Here is a 16,143-nt window from a genome sequence, read left to right as displayed (position 1 = left end):
GCAGACACTGAGGAGACGATCCCACGCGAGAGCGTCAGGTCAGCTTGGCAGGCAGGGCGCTGAGTCCCTGGTTGCCCAGTACCCCACAACTGGCTTTGGTGTGAGTGGGGGTGCAGGGAAGCGTTTGTTCCAAAGGAGGAGGAGGAGGAGGAGGAGACGGAGGAGGGAGACTTGGAGAGGTGGGGGAGGAGGAGGGGCGGGAGGGGGAGGGCGTCCGGGCAGGGTCCAAGAGAATTAGTTGGCGGGAGGAAGGAGTGTTTAGTTCTCCCTAGGTTTGTGCGTGGCCACTGGAGACGTGGGACTGGCCTGGAGAACCACAGCTCACAGCTGCCAATGCCAAGGCCAGCCCCAAAGCCTGCCACCTGGGAGCAGCCCTGAGTGGCCAGCCCCGGCCTGGGTGAGGGGCACCTGCAGATGGCTGCCACCCACACTGGCCTGGGAGTCGTTAGGGGCCACTCCAGGTGCCTGGGCCTCCCTCCTGAGAGGGGACCCCTATTCATCATCCCCTGGGGCAGGTTGCTCCCTGTACTGGCAAGCCCAAATGTGTCCCTGTAGGCCCCAGAGGGACCCAGGTGTCAAGGAAACCCCCAGCCCCCGCTCCCCTTCCCCCAACACACACACCCTAGCCATCGTCCCCCCGCAGAGCCCTGAGGTGCGCCACGTGCCAGCCAAGGCTCTGGTGTCTGTGGGCCAGTGTCGTGAGCTCAACGTGTGCTTTCTGGGCATAGGTTCAGGCCCAGCGCTGCCTGTTGTTGTGGAAATGTGCATGTGTTCTCCTCTGAGCAGTCCACCCCGCCCCGGTCCCGGCGCCGAGACACGAAGCCCAGTCTCAGGAGCCGGCAGGAAGGACGGGATGGATGAGGTCACAGCCAGCGCCCACCCCAGGACCTGGGCTCCCAGAACCTTGGGAAGGAAGACCTTGACCGGGGCTGCAGGAGGTCTGCGGGAGGCCCCCCAGGGCTTGTGTTCTGCTGGGCCACCCCGTTGTTCCTCGGGACTCCACGTCCCCGGCTCGGTGGCGTGCGCCCTGCTATGGCACTGTCCTGTGCCCGCCATAGGGCAGGGCCAGGCCCCGGGCATGTGGGCCAGAAATGGAGGGTCTCCCCTGGGGGGAGCGGGCATGGCCGGCGCCCATCTTCCTGGCGAGAGGCCACCCGCGGGGCCCTCAGGAAGGGAGACTGTGGGGAGATGGAGGGCCGCCGGGTGGGGTGTAGCGGAGGCACCTTTTTGAGGACCCTGGGTGGGGCCGGGACCCGTGAGCTCCGGTGGCCGTTAGAAGTTCCTCTGTGTGTTGTTATGCCCTGTGTTCAATGGTTTCAGTCAATGTTTCTGTTTAATAAATTTCCCTGAACGTTTCATCTGAGTCTGGCCTCTGCTGTGGGCAATGGAGGGAAAGGGCTGCTGCGGGTGAGGGCGGGGGTCCAGAGTCCGATTCCTGCTCAGCACCCATGGGACACCTCTCCGGGGGGAGGGTAAGGTAGGCACTTTGCAGACCCAGACATCGTGAGGGTTTTTCTTCCAGTTCATGGGTGAATTGTAAAGTTTTAGCGCCCTTGACCGTGGGCCGCGTCTCGGGCGATGCTCGTGCTTGAAATCATGGGTGCTGTGCACGGCCCGGAAGGCCAGGGGACACACAGGAGGACTTCTGACCTCGTGGGTCACACCTGGGTCCGTGCACGTCTGCCTGGCCCGGGGGCTCCGGGACCAGAAAGCCGTGGCCGGTTTGCACGAGCGCTCGGCCTGTGGCTCTGCACCCGTGCACGAGTGTCTTCGTGCCCCCTGCGATGACGGGCGTGAAGCAGGAGGCTGACATGCTGACGGGCCTGCCCTTTATGATGTCACTTCCTGGCTGGGCTGTGCTGTCACCCCCGAGCAACCGGAGCACTTCTGTGAGGGGCTGAGCGGGAGTGTGAGCCCAGGGTGCTGCCGGCCGCGCTGCACTGTCCCGTTTACGGGGCGGAGGGGCACGCCGCGCTCCGTATGGCTGCGGACGAGAAGGGCCCCGCCGCGGGCAGGGCGCCCGGCTTCGGCGAGGCGCCTCTTCCTCCCGACACAGCGGCTCCGGCCCTCGGCTCAGGGAGCTGCACCCCCCAGTCCCTCGCCCTGGACCAGCCCGTGCCCGCGGGGCACCACGACCTCGGGCTGCTGCCTGGAGAAGCCGCTTTCCAGGATTTGACGGAAGAGCCTTTGTTGAAAAGGCCTCGCACCGCCTGCGAGGCCGTGTGGGAAGGCAGCCTGCTCTTCCACCCCTTTCCCAGGAAGCTGTGGACGATCGTCCACAGCAGTCGCTTTGCATCCATTGGGTGGAATGAAGACGGGACTTGCATAGGCGTCAACAGGCCGCTGTTTCAAAAGGAGGTTTTGGACAGGGACGGCCTAGACAAGGTGTTCAAGACAGAACGTGTGGAGAGCTTCATCCGCCAGCTTAACCGCTATGGATTCAGCAAAGTGTACCAGGACATGCACACGTCCCTCTGCGTGACCAACGTGTCCACGAAGGAGCGGCCCGCCCACGTCCTGAGCGAGGTAAGGAGGGCGGGGGACGGCGGGGGAGGAGCCCTCTCCAGGGGCTGAGCCGCTGGGCCCGGGGGTGGGGGGCGTGTGTCAACCCCGGGGCCGCCTGGGTCGGCTGCAGGCGTGTCGGGAGAGCTTCCTTTAAAGGTGGTACTTGGGCACCGGCATGACGGCCGGAGCTGGCAGTGCCGCGAGCTGTGTTGGGACGTTGTTATGGGGGGGACCCGAAGCGTTCTCAGCACAAGGACGTCACTTCTCTCCCTCCTCCTTTTCCCTTTGCTGTGTCTGTGTGAGGTGATGCGTGTGAACTGGACCCCCTGTGGTGATCATTTCACAGCACACGCGGGCAAGGCGTCATCCTGTACTCCTGACACGTGGGCAGTGCCGCTCGTGCCTGACACGCAGTCACAGCGGGGGACAAGAGGACACTGCTGCAACGCTGGCCCTTCCCGTCCTCCTGCTCGGGGACAGTGGCCCGCCGGGGGGAGGGGGGAGGTCTGTGTGCCCCCTTGACTCCCATAGCTCCAGAGCATCACTTGAGTGGGGGCGCAGGTCCTTTCCTGGGAAGCAGTCAGCGTCCCCGGTCTGGCCCCTGGAGGTGCTGGCCAGGGGGCGATTCGGACACTTCCTTAGAAAGCTACCGAACCTTGTTGCAGTCTCGTACCTGCAAACGCCAAGTCCCCTTTCGTGGGCCTTGTACTCGTCCTAAGGGGCCATTTTCAGTCATTTTCCAAGGGCGAAAGGTGATGGTGAGTGAGCGAGTCTCGGGGATGTCAAAGCTGGGGCACAGCGTCCTGCTGGGACCGGGTCCCGCTTTCTCCAAAGAGGCCCTGGGTCGGCTGGGGGAGGGCGCCCAGGGGCCCAGCCAGGCGGCTGCTGCTTGCGAGCAACTCTTTTGTGACTCGGGGTTTCCTTTTCTCTCTCAACCGCGACCTCAGTTACACTTCTACCACAGTCCCCTGTTTCAGAGAGACTGCCCGCACCTCCTGGTGAGGATGAAGCCGAGAGTGCACACTAAACCAGCATCCGGGCAGGTGGACGGCGAGCCGGCAGCCCCGGGGCACCTCCCGGCGCCCAGCGCCGCGGAGCCGCAGGACGGCCTCCCACCGTCTCCTGAGCACATCCAGGGGACCCCGAGCTACCCGCAACTCGACCATGCCTCCGCCCTGGCCAGGACTGACTCTGTCGCTCCGGCCCCTCCTCAGACGGCAGCCGAGCCCCCAGCGCCGGATCCCAACGTGCAGGTTCTGGTCCCCATAGTCCCTGTCCTGGCAGGGGTGGCCCAGTCAGCCGAGGTCCCCTGGCTCTGCTGCGCCTGGCCTCCCGCCCAGATGAGTCCTCCCTGGCCCGTGCCGGGCCTGGCCGCCGCACCCCCCCCAAGTCCTCAGCCTTCCCCCCCCTGCGCAGCTCCCGGGGGCCGCGCTGCTGCCTCTTGCGCATCCTGGATGCCCGAGGTGGCCGCCAGGCCTGCCGCCTCCCTGACCTTGATCCGTCGGCCCCTGAGCCCCTTTGCTGCTGCTGCATGGGCTCCCGCTGTTTCCTGGAATACCCGACCCCTCCAGGCAGGCCCACAGAGGACCCTGACCAGGCAGACCCTGCAGACACACGGAGGTGGTAACGCGGCCAGAACCTTGCAGGGCAGTAAAGAGCACGGGGACATGAGAGCGATGTTCCACCCAACACGTGTTTGGCGCCTCCGTCCTGGGCGTGGCTGAGCAGTTGAGTCCCCTCAGCAGGAAACGATGACAGGTGACAGCCCACCCCCGGCACAGTGCGGGCACCTAGCAGCTAGCCAGTGAAGCCCCTCAGACGCTCTGTGCCCACCCACTAGAAAGACCCTTGAAGGTCTGGACAAGCACAAGGAAGGCCCTGGCACCCGCGGCTTCACAGTTGCGGGGGCATCGTGTCCAGCAGGGTCTTGATTTGACAGATGAGAAGAGCTCAGGCCTCCCCTGGTCAGAGGCCTGAAAAGAGCCCTTACTGTCCTGAGACGCACAGGTGTGGAGGTGACGGTCCCTGGCAGGGGCCTGCGGGTGTTCAGTTTCGGGGTGCTCTGTGGTGTCTGGACAGCAGGATTGAGGTTTGCTTTTCACTGCGGGTCCTGCGTCTGGAGACATTTTCCTGGTTCTCTTTTCCTTGCCTTTCGAGCTAAACACTTCAAGGGCGCCATGCTCCACCACCCTCTGGGCGCTGGGGTGTCGCGCTTATACCGCGAGTCCTTGTGGTCAGCGCCCAGTGATGTGTACAGAGCACTGAAGGCCAGGGCGCACCCCCAGCTCACAGTTGCTGCCTCCACGTGTGGGGTATGGGCCGGGGGACCTGGCCAGGACTCTGTGGCTGTCACAGCGATAGGGCGACATCCCCTCCCAAACACTGCTAAGGAGGGGGCGGGGAGCGGGAATTGCCTGGAGTTCCAGGGGTTAGGACTCTATGCTTTCACTGCGGTGGCCCGGGTTCAATCCCTGGTCGGGGATCTAAGATCCCCCAAGCCTTGTGGGGTGGCCAGAAACACAGAAAAGAAAAAAAAAGGTGGGTTGGGGGAGGAGGGGAAGTAGACCCAAGGTACCAGGAATGATCCAAGCACCAGCAGCCAGAGGAGCCCCGGGTCTGCCCGGGTGAGGGGTGGTCCCATCTGCCGCTCCCGTCTGTCACAATGCAACAGCTAGTGCACGTCAGGGGGGTCTCTTGAGCAGCCCAACAGCAGCGCCCTAAATGAACGATGCAAAAATGGACAGAAGGGACGGAAGAAACCGGTCTACAGTAGAAGTGGGAGACTTCGGTCCCCCCTGTGATGGATTCAAATGGATCCCCCAGCTCCCACCCCAACCATTAAGTCCACCTGTTGCAGTGCTAATCCCAAGGTGCATGTATTTGGAGATAGCACCCTTGGGGAAGTCAGTAAGGTTAAATGAGGTCACAAGGGTGGGACCCTAGTCCGACAAGAGCGGTGTCCTTTGGAAAAGAGGAAGAGACACCGAAGATCTCCCTCCCTCTCTCCCTCCCTCGCCCTCTCTTTCTCCCTCCCATCCTCCCTCTCTCTCTCTCTCTCTCCCCCTACCTTTCTCCCCCTCTCTCTTTCCCTCCCTCGCCCCCCTCCCTTTCTCTCTCTCCCTCCCTCGCCCTCTCTTCCTCCCTCCCACCCTCCCTCCCTCAGCCTCTCTTCCACCCTCCCACCCTCTCTCTGCCTCCATTTCTCTCCCCCCCAACTCTCTCTCCCTGCCTCCCTTCTCCCCCACAACCTGTTCAGAGAATCAGCCAAGTGAGGGACCAAGAGAAAACCAGGTGTCTGCGAGCCAGGAACAGACGCCTTCCCTCACCTGAAACTGCACTTTCCAGCAAGTTGAGGTTGGACTTCTAGCCACCAGGACTGGGACCCAGTACATTTCTGTAGTTTTAGCCACCTCCTCTGTGGGACTTGGCTATGGCAGCTCTAAGCAGACTAACACAGCCTGCTTTCATTATGGGTACAGCGACCAGACAGCACCGCAGTACGGGAATCACAGATTTGAACAGCACTGTACAAAGACTAGGTCTCATGACATGTGTAGATTATTAGCCCCAAGAACAGAGTAGACACGTGCTCGTCAAGTGTACCTAGAACGTTCTCCAGGGTACTCCACGCGTCAGGCCACACAGCATCCCTCAGTAAACTTAAGGGGATACAAACAAAAGGGCTGAAATCATACAAAGTATGTCCTCTGGCCAAAATAGAGTGAAATTAGACCTCAATAACAGAAGGAAATGTGGGAAATCTGCAAAGAGAGGGAAATTGAGCCGTGCGTCCCCAAATAACCGCATTAGTCTGGGACGATGCCAAATCCCACAGCACAGGATGAGGGGCTGAAACAGCAGACACAGATTCTCACGGTGGTTCCGACCAGGAGGCCGAGAGGGAGGGTCCAGCAGGGGTGGCTTGTACTGCGGCCGGTCTCCTTGGTTGCAGGTGGCCGTGCTCTTACCGCCCCTCACGTGGTCACCCTCTGTGCACGCACCCCCAGCCCCTGCCTTCTCTCCTTGCGTGTGCTGATCCGCTCTTCCCTCAAGGGCACCAGCCATCTTGGATTAGACCTCATCCTAATGGCCTCATTTCAACCTAAGAACCACTAACTCCAGTCACAGTGACATTCTGAGGTTCTAGGGGATTGGGGCTTCAACATGCAAATTTTGGGGGGACGCAGTTCAGTCCATAACAATAGCCCAGGGAACGTACAAGACATCACAAGGGAAACTAGAAAATACTTTGAAATGAAGAAAACACATACCAAAGCCCCCAGGACTTATGGCACGCGGCCAAAGAGGCACTTGGGACCTAAAGCTGCAAACACCCGTGTTCCAATGGAGGCGACACCTCAGATCAACCGCCTCATCTTGAACGGGGACAAGCGAGAAGACGAGGAAGGCGAGCCCAAGCATTCTGACAACAAATGTTCACGAGAAAAGAAAAACTGCGCTAATCCACGTACGCGGGGATCCCAAGACGTGCACTGGTCGGGAATCCTCACAACATGGGGGAGGGCGCATCCTTCTTACACACTCAGTAACAAGAGCTACAGCCACCGACCACTTCATTTGCACAGGCTTTTTACAAGCAGGTCACATCATGGGGAAACCCACACCAATGCTTTTGCCTGGTACTGTTAGGAGGCCCATTTTACAGATGGAGAAATCGAGGCATAGGGAGTCTCCATGATTTGATCAGCTTGTCACTAGAAGGACTCTTATTCAAGCTAAGCATCATATGCGTGCAAAGACCCATCCCCGCACTGGCCTGACCTGTCTCCCCAACAGTCAAGGGGGATTCAGCTGTCCTCCACGGGGTCCTACTACCTGACGCCTCAGGCCACATAATGGAGAAAACACAGGGAAGCCAGGCATTAGTGCCCATGAGAGCCTGACACTGGATTCTGCCCACGTGGCCTCCCCAGCCCCATCAGGTCACCATCTCTCGTGAAAGGGACACGAGGGCCAGGGAGGAGGGTGAGGGTCTAGGACTGAGGGCGTGAGGATGGAGAAGGGTCCCGGACGTGGGGGTCCGAGGCACGGCCCTCTGAAGGCGGCTCCTATGCTCAGGCTTGGGCCCTGCTCTCTCCTTCCACTGCCCACTCTGCTCCCTTCTGTCCCAGCGGCGTGGTGGCCCCACGTTCTCCTGCAGGCTCACTTCCCTGGGCACACTGGCTGTCAGGCAGGCGGCAAGCCTGCATGCAAAGCACGGGGACCGCCGGGCTGGAGGACTCTCCGCATCCCCACGGGGCGTGAGTGTCTGTGCCCTTCAGGGCCCTGCGGATGCCCCTCCTCCTGGATGCTTGCTCACACGTGGCTTTACACCCTGCTGCTGTCTTGTGAATGTCACTTGGCTTCACACCCTGCATCCCGCCACCAACCCAGCCCTATCCCTGTGCCCAGCCCCAGCTCAGGGACCACGGACAGGCACAGGCCCAGGCCCGGGCCCCCGCACTTGCTCACAAAGGCCCCTAAAGCAGCAGCCGGCGATATTTGCCACAGAGGAGGGTAGGCGAGAGCCAGGCGGGAGGTCAGCCCTTTGCCAAGGAGGCTGGAGCTCAGAGCAGACTTTAGCTGGGGCTGGGGAATGGGGGCTTCTCGGGAAACAGGGCCACGGCTGAGACAACTCACACCAGCCCCTCAGGGGGCAGGCTCAGCGCACGTAGAGAACGTCAGAGCTTCCCGCTGATGGGCAGCAGCTCCCGTGTGCCCTGCCCCGCCCTGGTCAGGACTGGCTGTGTGCCGGGGTGGTGTGTGCTCGTCCAGAGTCTACTGGGGAGGGCGCTGCTGTCCCCCTGAAAAGTGTCTCCCTGAATGTCCCTGGGGCGCTCTTGGCGTGTCCCGGCCGCTGCTGCGCTGCTGCGCTGCCTGCCACGGCCGTCCCTGGGCTAGCACTGTCCCCCATCAGTCAGTTCACTGCACGAACGGGCACTAGGAATCCCTGCTTTCCCCCGGGAGGTCCCCACGGTGCTCTGGTCCTGGAGCACCCGTTGTCCCAAGAGCACCCATTTCCTGCTGGGGTCCAGGGCTGCAGCTCACCGGCAGCGGCATCTGCTCCCACCTGCCTCCCCCGGCCAGCCCAGGGCAGGTCAGATGGGATCTGGTGGGTGCTGTTCCTTCCACCTCTCTGGGGCGGCTGACCCTCTTCACAGCCTGCATCACCGGGACCCCAAAGCCCTCTCCTGCCTGGCTCCTTTCCAAACCCTCATGCGGGTCTGCAGGTGGCTGGGGCCTGGGGGAGCGTCCTGGGGACCACCCCTGCCATCTGCTACAGCCTGTCCCTCTGCTCAAACACCCTGAGCGGGGACACCAGAGTCCTAGCCGGCTCTGCGGGTGGCTGACAGGACACGCCTGTGCCTCTCGCACTCAGGCTCAAAAACCAAAACCTCACGGTCACATTCAGAAGGCCATCAGCGTACTCAAACATTTGGGCATTACGTAGGGAATGATTTCAAAGTAAGTCGGAAGCACAGAGATTCGCCCCACATCCACGCGGCAATGATTATCACTTACCAGCCACGAGGAGACTCGCCGAGTGCCTACATCACGTCCTGCCAGCTCCACCCGAACCGTGATATTGTTCGAGGGGGGATGCTTCTCTGGGACTTTCAGATAAACATACATGCACGAGGTCATCAGGACCGGGGCCTAAGCGGCTCCTAGTCGGGGGACAGGCAGGGCAAAAGCCAGGCTGTGCAGACCGAGGCCAGGTTCCGGAGAGAGTGGGCGCTGTGGGCAGCACGGTCACCCCTGAGGGGGACTCGGGGCTGGGCCCCACGAGGACGCCCCCAACCCCAACGGGGCCGTTCGGCAGCTGGCGGCTGCCCTCCTGACAGAGACTCAGCACAGCCCCGCGGGGACGGATGGGTGCAGCTCAGGGACCGAAGGGTGCGGGTTGCTTGAGGGAAATGCCCTCCGCCAGCTCCCTGTGGGGCAGCCTCTCTCTGGAACACCTCCAACCCTGCCCAGGGCCTTAAAGGCACAGAGTCTGGCATCTCACATCTAAGGGTCAAAGGTGCAGGACTTAAGACCCTGGGGGAGGAAACACAGTGGTCTGTGTCTGAGGTTTGAGGACTAACCCCCGACCCCGGTGTGCCTTCGATACAGATGGCCGTGACAAAAATGCTTCTGCTCAGAATTCAGTGGCAAAGGGTCATCACATGACCCCTCCTAAGTGAAGAGGACTCTGGCAGTGCTGTGTCCCCACTTGTGCGGGGAAGAGAGGAAGACAAGATGGGGACGAGCACCTGACGGCTCTCCAATGCCACACTGCCTAGTAGAGGCTCAACAAAAGCAGCGCTTACCATTTGTGATGACAAAATCCCCTTCTTTTCCGGCAGGAGTGTCTGAGCAGGTTCCATTGGCCCTGAAATTCTCCACCTTTTCCAAGTGCCCACCTGCTATATGGCAGGTGCTTCAAATCCAGGATCCCACGTAATGTTCACGTTGTCGTACGGCGCTCAGCAGGGAGGGCTGCCTCTTTAGCCCCCGGCGCCGTCTGCACCTCCCACTGCAGTGACCTCCCAATCCCATTAGGCCCAGAAGTTGCCCCTTCCTTTCGATGCCAGGTCACAGCCCAAACCTGTGGGTCTCTGATGCCGCCGTATTTCTGCACCTGCCTGAACGCGGGGACACTGGCGGACGTTGCTTCTTAGTGGCTAGGACTTATTTCTAGTCTTATTCTGATCCCAGACTCTGTCCTTCTCCCCTCTGGAAATTGCTTTCTTTTCATGACATCTCAGAGAATTTGCAGCTCCATAGGAAACGGAATAGAAAACCAGTCAAAATTGCTGTTCTGTGTGTTTTACTCCTGGAGGATATATTATTCAATTTGGATGTGTGTGTGTGTGTCTGTCGGCATGGAGGGAAGGGTGGTGATTTCCCCAGCTGGGTGCAGCTCACGCAAAGCTCCCAGGATTCCAGTCGCACGGCCACTCCTTTCCACTTCGGCAGCCTCTCTTCTTTCCAACCCCCTATTTTCATTCATTTCATCCCACTGAAATCTAGACCTTGCTCACAAGTGGCCAAAGTAAACTCCAGGTGACTAAAATGGTCGTTTCCATACAGTTGGTAATTGGCTCCCCCAGGGCAGGGAGAGGAGGGCCAGCCCCGGGAATACCGAGCAGGGCTTCAAAGAGCAAGACCCTCATTTCTCTGGAAATCCTTGCAGATGGCGGCTATGAAACACCTACCTCTTCACTGTGGCCCACTGCAATGCAACAAGAGCCAGCACCCCTTCCTTCCTGCCCCAGGGCGAGATTTCTCTCGGCTTTATCCACGACCCAGAAGGACATCTCACAGCAATGTCCCATTTCAGACTTTCCCCTGCAACCCAAGACACACCCTCTGCATGTCTGGCTGCTGCCACCACCCAGCTTCATCACCATCACCTCCCACAGAAGGAACCCCCACTTCCCAAAGGCCCGAAGTGCCCTGGCTCGGGGCACTTAACACTCCAGGGCTCGCTCCTGGAGCCCCACCGCCTCGTCCCATGTTGTCTTATTCTGTGGGACTTAGGGGACGTCTCACCACCTTCCTCATGTGACAGTGGCTCCTAGACCATCACTCTAGGTGTGGGTGTGTCCTGCTTTTCCTAGCGTTCCCGCTACTAACACAGGCCCTTCCGGAGAGCAGAGGCTCCGTGGAGGTCTGCGGAATAAACAAGCCGGTGGGCAGGGGGCTTATTGACGCAGATGAACCTTCTCCTACTTTCTTAAAATACCCGTGCAAATCCAACTCAACAGAGATAGTTCGTTTTATTTACAGAATGACAGACAAGACAGGGAAGCAAGAATTGGAACAACAATGGCTTTTATTTTTCTATTTCTTCCCCCATCTATATCACTGCTAAGGACTTCCACATTTCCAGAGCAGTTCTGATTCCAATTCCCTGTTATCTTGTACACGGTCACAAAACGAACTGGGAGATTTCCCAACCTCTCTTACAAAACAGCAAAACTCTTGTTCTTGAACTAAATTAGTGCAAATACCTGTGGGATTAACGTCATACACAAAGTTAGACACTGAAGCTTGTTTAGTCTTCTATTCAAAGAACCAACATTTGAAAAATTCCTAAAGAAAACGACATGGAAGTCCATGTCAACATACACAACAGGAACCCAAAATGCTGCACACCGGCTTCCCCCAACTCGCCCGGCTCTCACTGCTTAGAAGGCTGACCGCTCCCTCTTCAAACTCAGAGTGAAGGAGCAGCCCCCCTTCCTGCCCCACGGGAGAAGCTGCTGGACGTGGGACTGGCTGCTGCACTGGCTCAGGCTCCCTCTTCCTCATCGCTCACACTCCCTGCAGACACGGATGGGAAGAACCTGGGAGCCATGCTATTGCTCCTGAGCAGATGCTGCAGGACCTGCCACTTGCTGGCCTCCGCGTAGGCCCGGGGACCCCACAGGAACTCGTAGCGGGCAGGGTCGCTGTGGGGCACCTGCCGGTACTTCAGGTAGCCCGTCTGCACCCACACTTCGGTGAGCAGCTCCCTCCCGCCACAAAACCCCAGGGTGTCTAGCTTTCCCCACACCTCCTCCTCAGGGACGCGGTCACCGAACAGGGTGACCATGGTCAGGACCAGCAAAGGGAGGCTGGCCTCGGGCGTGCACTGCCAGTCGCTCAGCACTGCATCCCAGGTGAGGCCCAGGGTGGGGACCAGGACGTAGGTGCGCTGGCGGGGGTCCACGACCTTCACGTCCACGCCAAACAGCAGCTGCAGGCACTCGCAAACGAGGCGGAAGACCACGGGGAAGTGGTCCCGATGCTCCCGGACGACCGTACTCAGCATCTCCGCCTCGGAGGTCGGCTCCCCGGTACGAAACTTGACGAGCAGGAACCCCACCAGGTCAGCCATCAGCGCAACAAGTGCCTCGCGGGACAAGGGCTCGGCATAGGCGGAGAAGGAGGGGGCGCCAGGGGAGGCGGAGGACGAGGGGGATGCGGCCTCCTCCCCCGCAGCCCCCAGCAGCGGCGCCTCCACCGGACCCTGGGCCGGGACTGGGGCCTCAAGGTCGGCCTCAGGCTGGCGGAGCTCACTCATCTCGACCGGGGGCCTGATCACTGGGGTCGGGCCGCCCACGGGAGTGTGGGCAGGGGACCTCGTACCTGGGGTAGAGAGGGGGTGTGAGCGGCCTCGGCGGAGAAAGGCACCCTGGGCAGCCCTGACAAAGGCCACTTACAGGTCTCGTCTCAAGGGCTGCCCTCGGGCCTCACAGGGGCGCTCCTCCCGGGTGGCCTGTCCCCTGCCAACCTGAAGAAGGAAGTGAGGGGGCTCCTCAGGGTGCAGCCAGCACGGCCCCAGGTTCTGGGGCTGACAGGGCGGTGGGGTGACTTGGGTGTTGTGGGGTCCCCTCTGTTCTGGGAGGGGGAGCCCCTGGGTACACACTCAGGGCACGCACCTCCCCTTGGCTCCTGGCGCTGCCTGGGCCTCCTCTGCTCTGTGCCCTGAGGACACGGTCCTCAGACCTGGGCCTTCGCCTCCCGGGTCCTGGAGCCCCTGGAAGAGGAATGGAGGGCGCACCTCTTGTGTACACTGTGGCACAGCTCTGGGCCTCGGTGCTGGTAGGAGGATTGGGCCGGACTCTGTGAGGTCCCCCCAGTTCTGAGTTCTGGGGTGGGTGGTCCCCTCGGGGTCGCTCGTCGTGCTCACTGTTCCCCTTAAGGGCCTGGACCCTCCCCTTTGCAGGCCGGAGGGGAAACTCAGAACAGGACCCCGAATCTGAACAGAAAGCAGTGAGGGGGCCCCACAGGTGGCCGCACCTGCCCAGGGCCTCCCGAGGGTCCTAGGATGGGGAGATGCTGGGTCCTCACCTCCTCCTCACATCCTGCCTGGCCTCCCAGCGCTGACCACAGGGGCAGGTTTCTGTTGAGGCCCCTGTTCCAGGGCTGGGGGTCTGCTCAGTCCTCCCTCGGGGTCCTGGGAGTCCACCCTCTGCGGACTTGAAGGCTCACCCCTCACACCAAACACCTGACGTCCTGAGGACCCCGACCCAGAGGTCAGGAAACATCTCATCTGCTGACCGTGCTCTGGCGCCTCCAAGGCCCCCGTGGATGGGCAAAGGATCCCTCCCTGTGTCGGGGTCTAACGTCCTCAGTCCTTCCTTCCTCGCGTGCAGGCTGGACTCTGGGCAGGACCTGGGATTGTCCCGTCTGCCAGTGTGAGTCCCTGCTCCTTATACCAGGTCTCCAGTCTCTCCGAGACCCTGACGTCAGGACGTCAGGACAGGCCTACCGTGCTCATCCCACCCCGGGGCCTCCCACGGCCACCTGCAAGGGCGGTGATATGGTGGGTCCCTTTTGTCCTCCCTCAGGGTCCCCTCAGTCCTGCCTAAGGGCCCTAACCTTAGTCCACCAGGGACCTGACATTTTACCCTCTGCCCTCATGAGACCCCGCCCCTTATCCCAGGTCCCCAGCTTCTCTGAGACCCGGATGTCAGGAAGTGCTGCACGTGGCGGCCTCCCAGGGCCAACTCAGTTCTGGGTTGCAGGCTGCCCTCAGTACTCCCTCAGGGCCCTCACCTTGACTCCACACAGGACCTGGGATTCTCCGCAGTGCCCACCAGACACCCCGACCCTTAAACTGCCTCCCCAGCCTGTCTGAGACCCCGCCCCGTGCTCCCCCTCCCCAGCGTCTCTGAGACCCGGATGTCAGGAAGTGCACGTGCTCATCCCGCCCTATGGCCTCCCAGGGCCAACTCTGTTCTGGGCTCCAGGCTCCCCTCAGTCCTCCCTCAGGGCACTCACCTTCACTCAACGAAAGAGCTGGAATTCTCTCCCGTGCCCACGAGACACCCCGACCCTTATACCCCCTCTGCAGCCTCTCTGATACCCCGCCCCGTGCTCCCCCTCTCCAGGGTGTCTGAGACCCGGATGTCAGGAAGTGCTGCACCTGTTCATCCCGCCCTATGGCTGGAAGGGCCAACTCGGTCCTGGGATCCAGGTTCCCCTCAGTCCTCCCTCAGGGCCCTCACCTTGACTCCACGGAGGACCTGGGATTCTCTCCCGTGCCCAACAGACACCCCGACCCTTATATCCCCTCCCTAGCCTCTCTGATACCCCGCCCCATGCTCCCCCTACGCAGCGTCTCTGAGACCAGGATGTCAGGAAGTGTTGCACGTGCTCATTCCGCCCTATGGCCTCCCAGGGCCAACTCTGTTCTGGGCTCCAGGCTCCCCTCAGTACTCCCTCAGGGCACTCACCTTCACTCAACGAAAGAGCTGGAATTCTCTCCCGTGCCCACGAGACACCCCGCCCCTTATACCCCCTTCCCAGCCTCTCTGAGACCCCGCCCCGTACTCCCCTCCCCAGCGTGTCTGAGACCCGGATGTCAGGAAGTGCTGCACGTGCTCATTCTGCCCTATGGCCTCCCAGGACCAACTCTGTTCTGCGGTCCAGGCTCTGTTAAGTCTTCCCTCAGGGCCCTCACCTTGACTCCACGGAGGACCTGGGATTCTCTCCCGTGCCTACCAGACACCCCGACCCTTATACCCCCTCCCTAGCCTCTCTGAGACTCCGCCCCGTGCTCCCCCTCCCCAGCGTCTCTGAGACCCGGATGTCAGGAAGTGCTGCGCGTGCTCATCCCGCCCTATGGCCTCCCAAGGCCAACTCTGTTCTGCGGTCCGGGCTCTCCTCAGTCCTCCCTCAGGGCCCTCACCTTGACTCCACGGAGGACCTGGGATTCTCTTCCGTGCCCACCAGACACCCCAACCCTTATACCCCCTCCCTAGCCTCTCTGAGACCCCGCCCAGTACTCCCCTCCCCAGCGTCTCTGAGACCCGGATGTCAGGAAGTGCTGCACGTGCTCATCCCGCCCTATGGCCTCCCAGGGCCAACTCTGTTGTGGGGTCCAGGATCTCCTCAGTCCTCCCACAGGGCACTCACCTTGACTCCACGGAGGACCTGGGATTCTCTCCCGTGCCTACCAGACACCCCGACCCTTATACCGCCACCCCAGCCTCTCTGAGACCCCGCCCCGTACTCCCCTCCCCAGCGTCTCTGAGACCCGGATGTCAGGAAGTGGTGCACGTGCTCATCCCGCCCTTTGGCCTCCCAGGGCCAACTCTGTTCTGGGGTCCAGGCTCCCCTCAGTCCTCCCTCAGGGCCCTCACCTTGACTCCACAGAGGACCTGGGATTCTCTCCCGTGCCCAACAGACACCCCGACCCTTATACCCCCTCCCTAGCCTCTCTGAGACCCCGCCCCGTGCTCCCCTCGCCACCGTCTCTGAGACCCGGATGTCAGGAAGTTCTGTACCTGCTCATTCTGCCCTATGGCCTCCCAGGGCCAACTCTGTTCTGGGGTCCAGCTCCCCTCAGTCCTCCCTCAGGGCACTCACCTTGACTCAACGAAGGACCTGGGATTCTCTCCCGTGCCCACGAGACACCCCGACCCTTATACCCCCTCCCTAGCCTCTCTGAGACCCCGCCCCGTACTCCCCTCCCCAGCGTCTCTGAGACCCGGATGTCAGGAAGTGCATGTGCTCATCCCGCCCTTTGGCCTCCCAGGGCCAACTGTGTTCTGGGGTCCAGGTTCCCCTCAGTCCTCCCTCAGGGCCCTCACCTTGACTCCACGGAGGACCTGGGATTCTCTCCCGTGCCCACCAGACACCCCGACCCTTATACCCCCT

General features: G+C 61.2%; 1 protein-coding gene across 1 annotated transcript; it reads right to left on the bottom strand.

Moving 5' to 3' along the window:
- Positions 1–11,785: 11,785 nt before the first annotated feature.
- On the bottom strand, positions 11,786–12,559 carry LOC309817666 (melanoma-associated antigen 8-like; the record flags this gene model as incomplete). Its single annotated transcript, XM_082646930.1, has 1 exon — positions 11,786–12,559. One exon carries the CDS (start codon positions 12,557–12,559, stop codon positions 11,786–11,788), a length of 774 nt encoding a protein of 257 aa, XP_082503056.1.
- Between the last annotated feature and the right edge of the window lie 3,584 nt (positions 12,560–16,143).

This window comes from Grampus griseus, assembly GCF_964374135.1.
Source record: "Grampus griseus genome assembly, chromosome: X".
Taxonomy (NCBI): Eukaryota; Metazoa; Chordata; class Mammalia; order Artiodactyla; family Delphinidae; genus Grampus; species Grampus griseus.
Note: the sequence above shows the minus strand (reverse complement) of the source record. Positions and strands in the feature narration are given on the sequence as shown.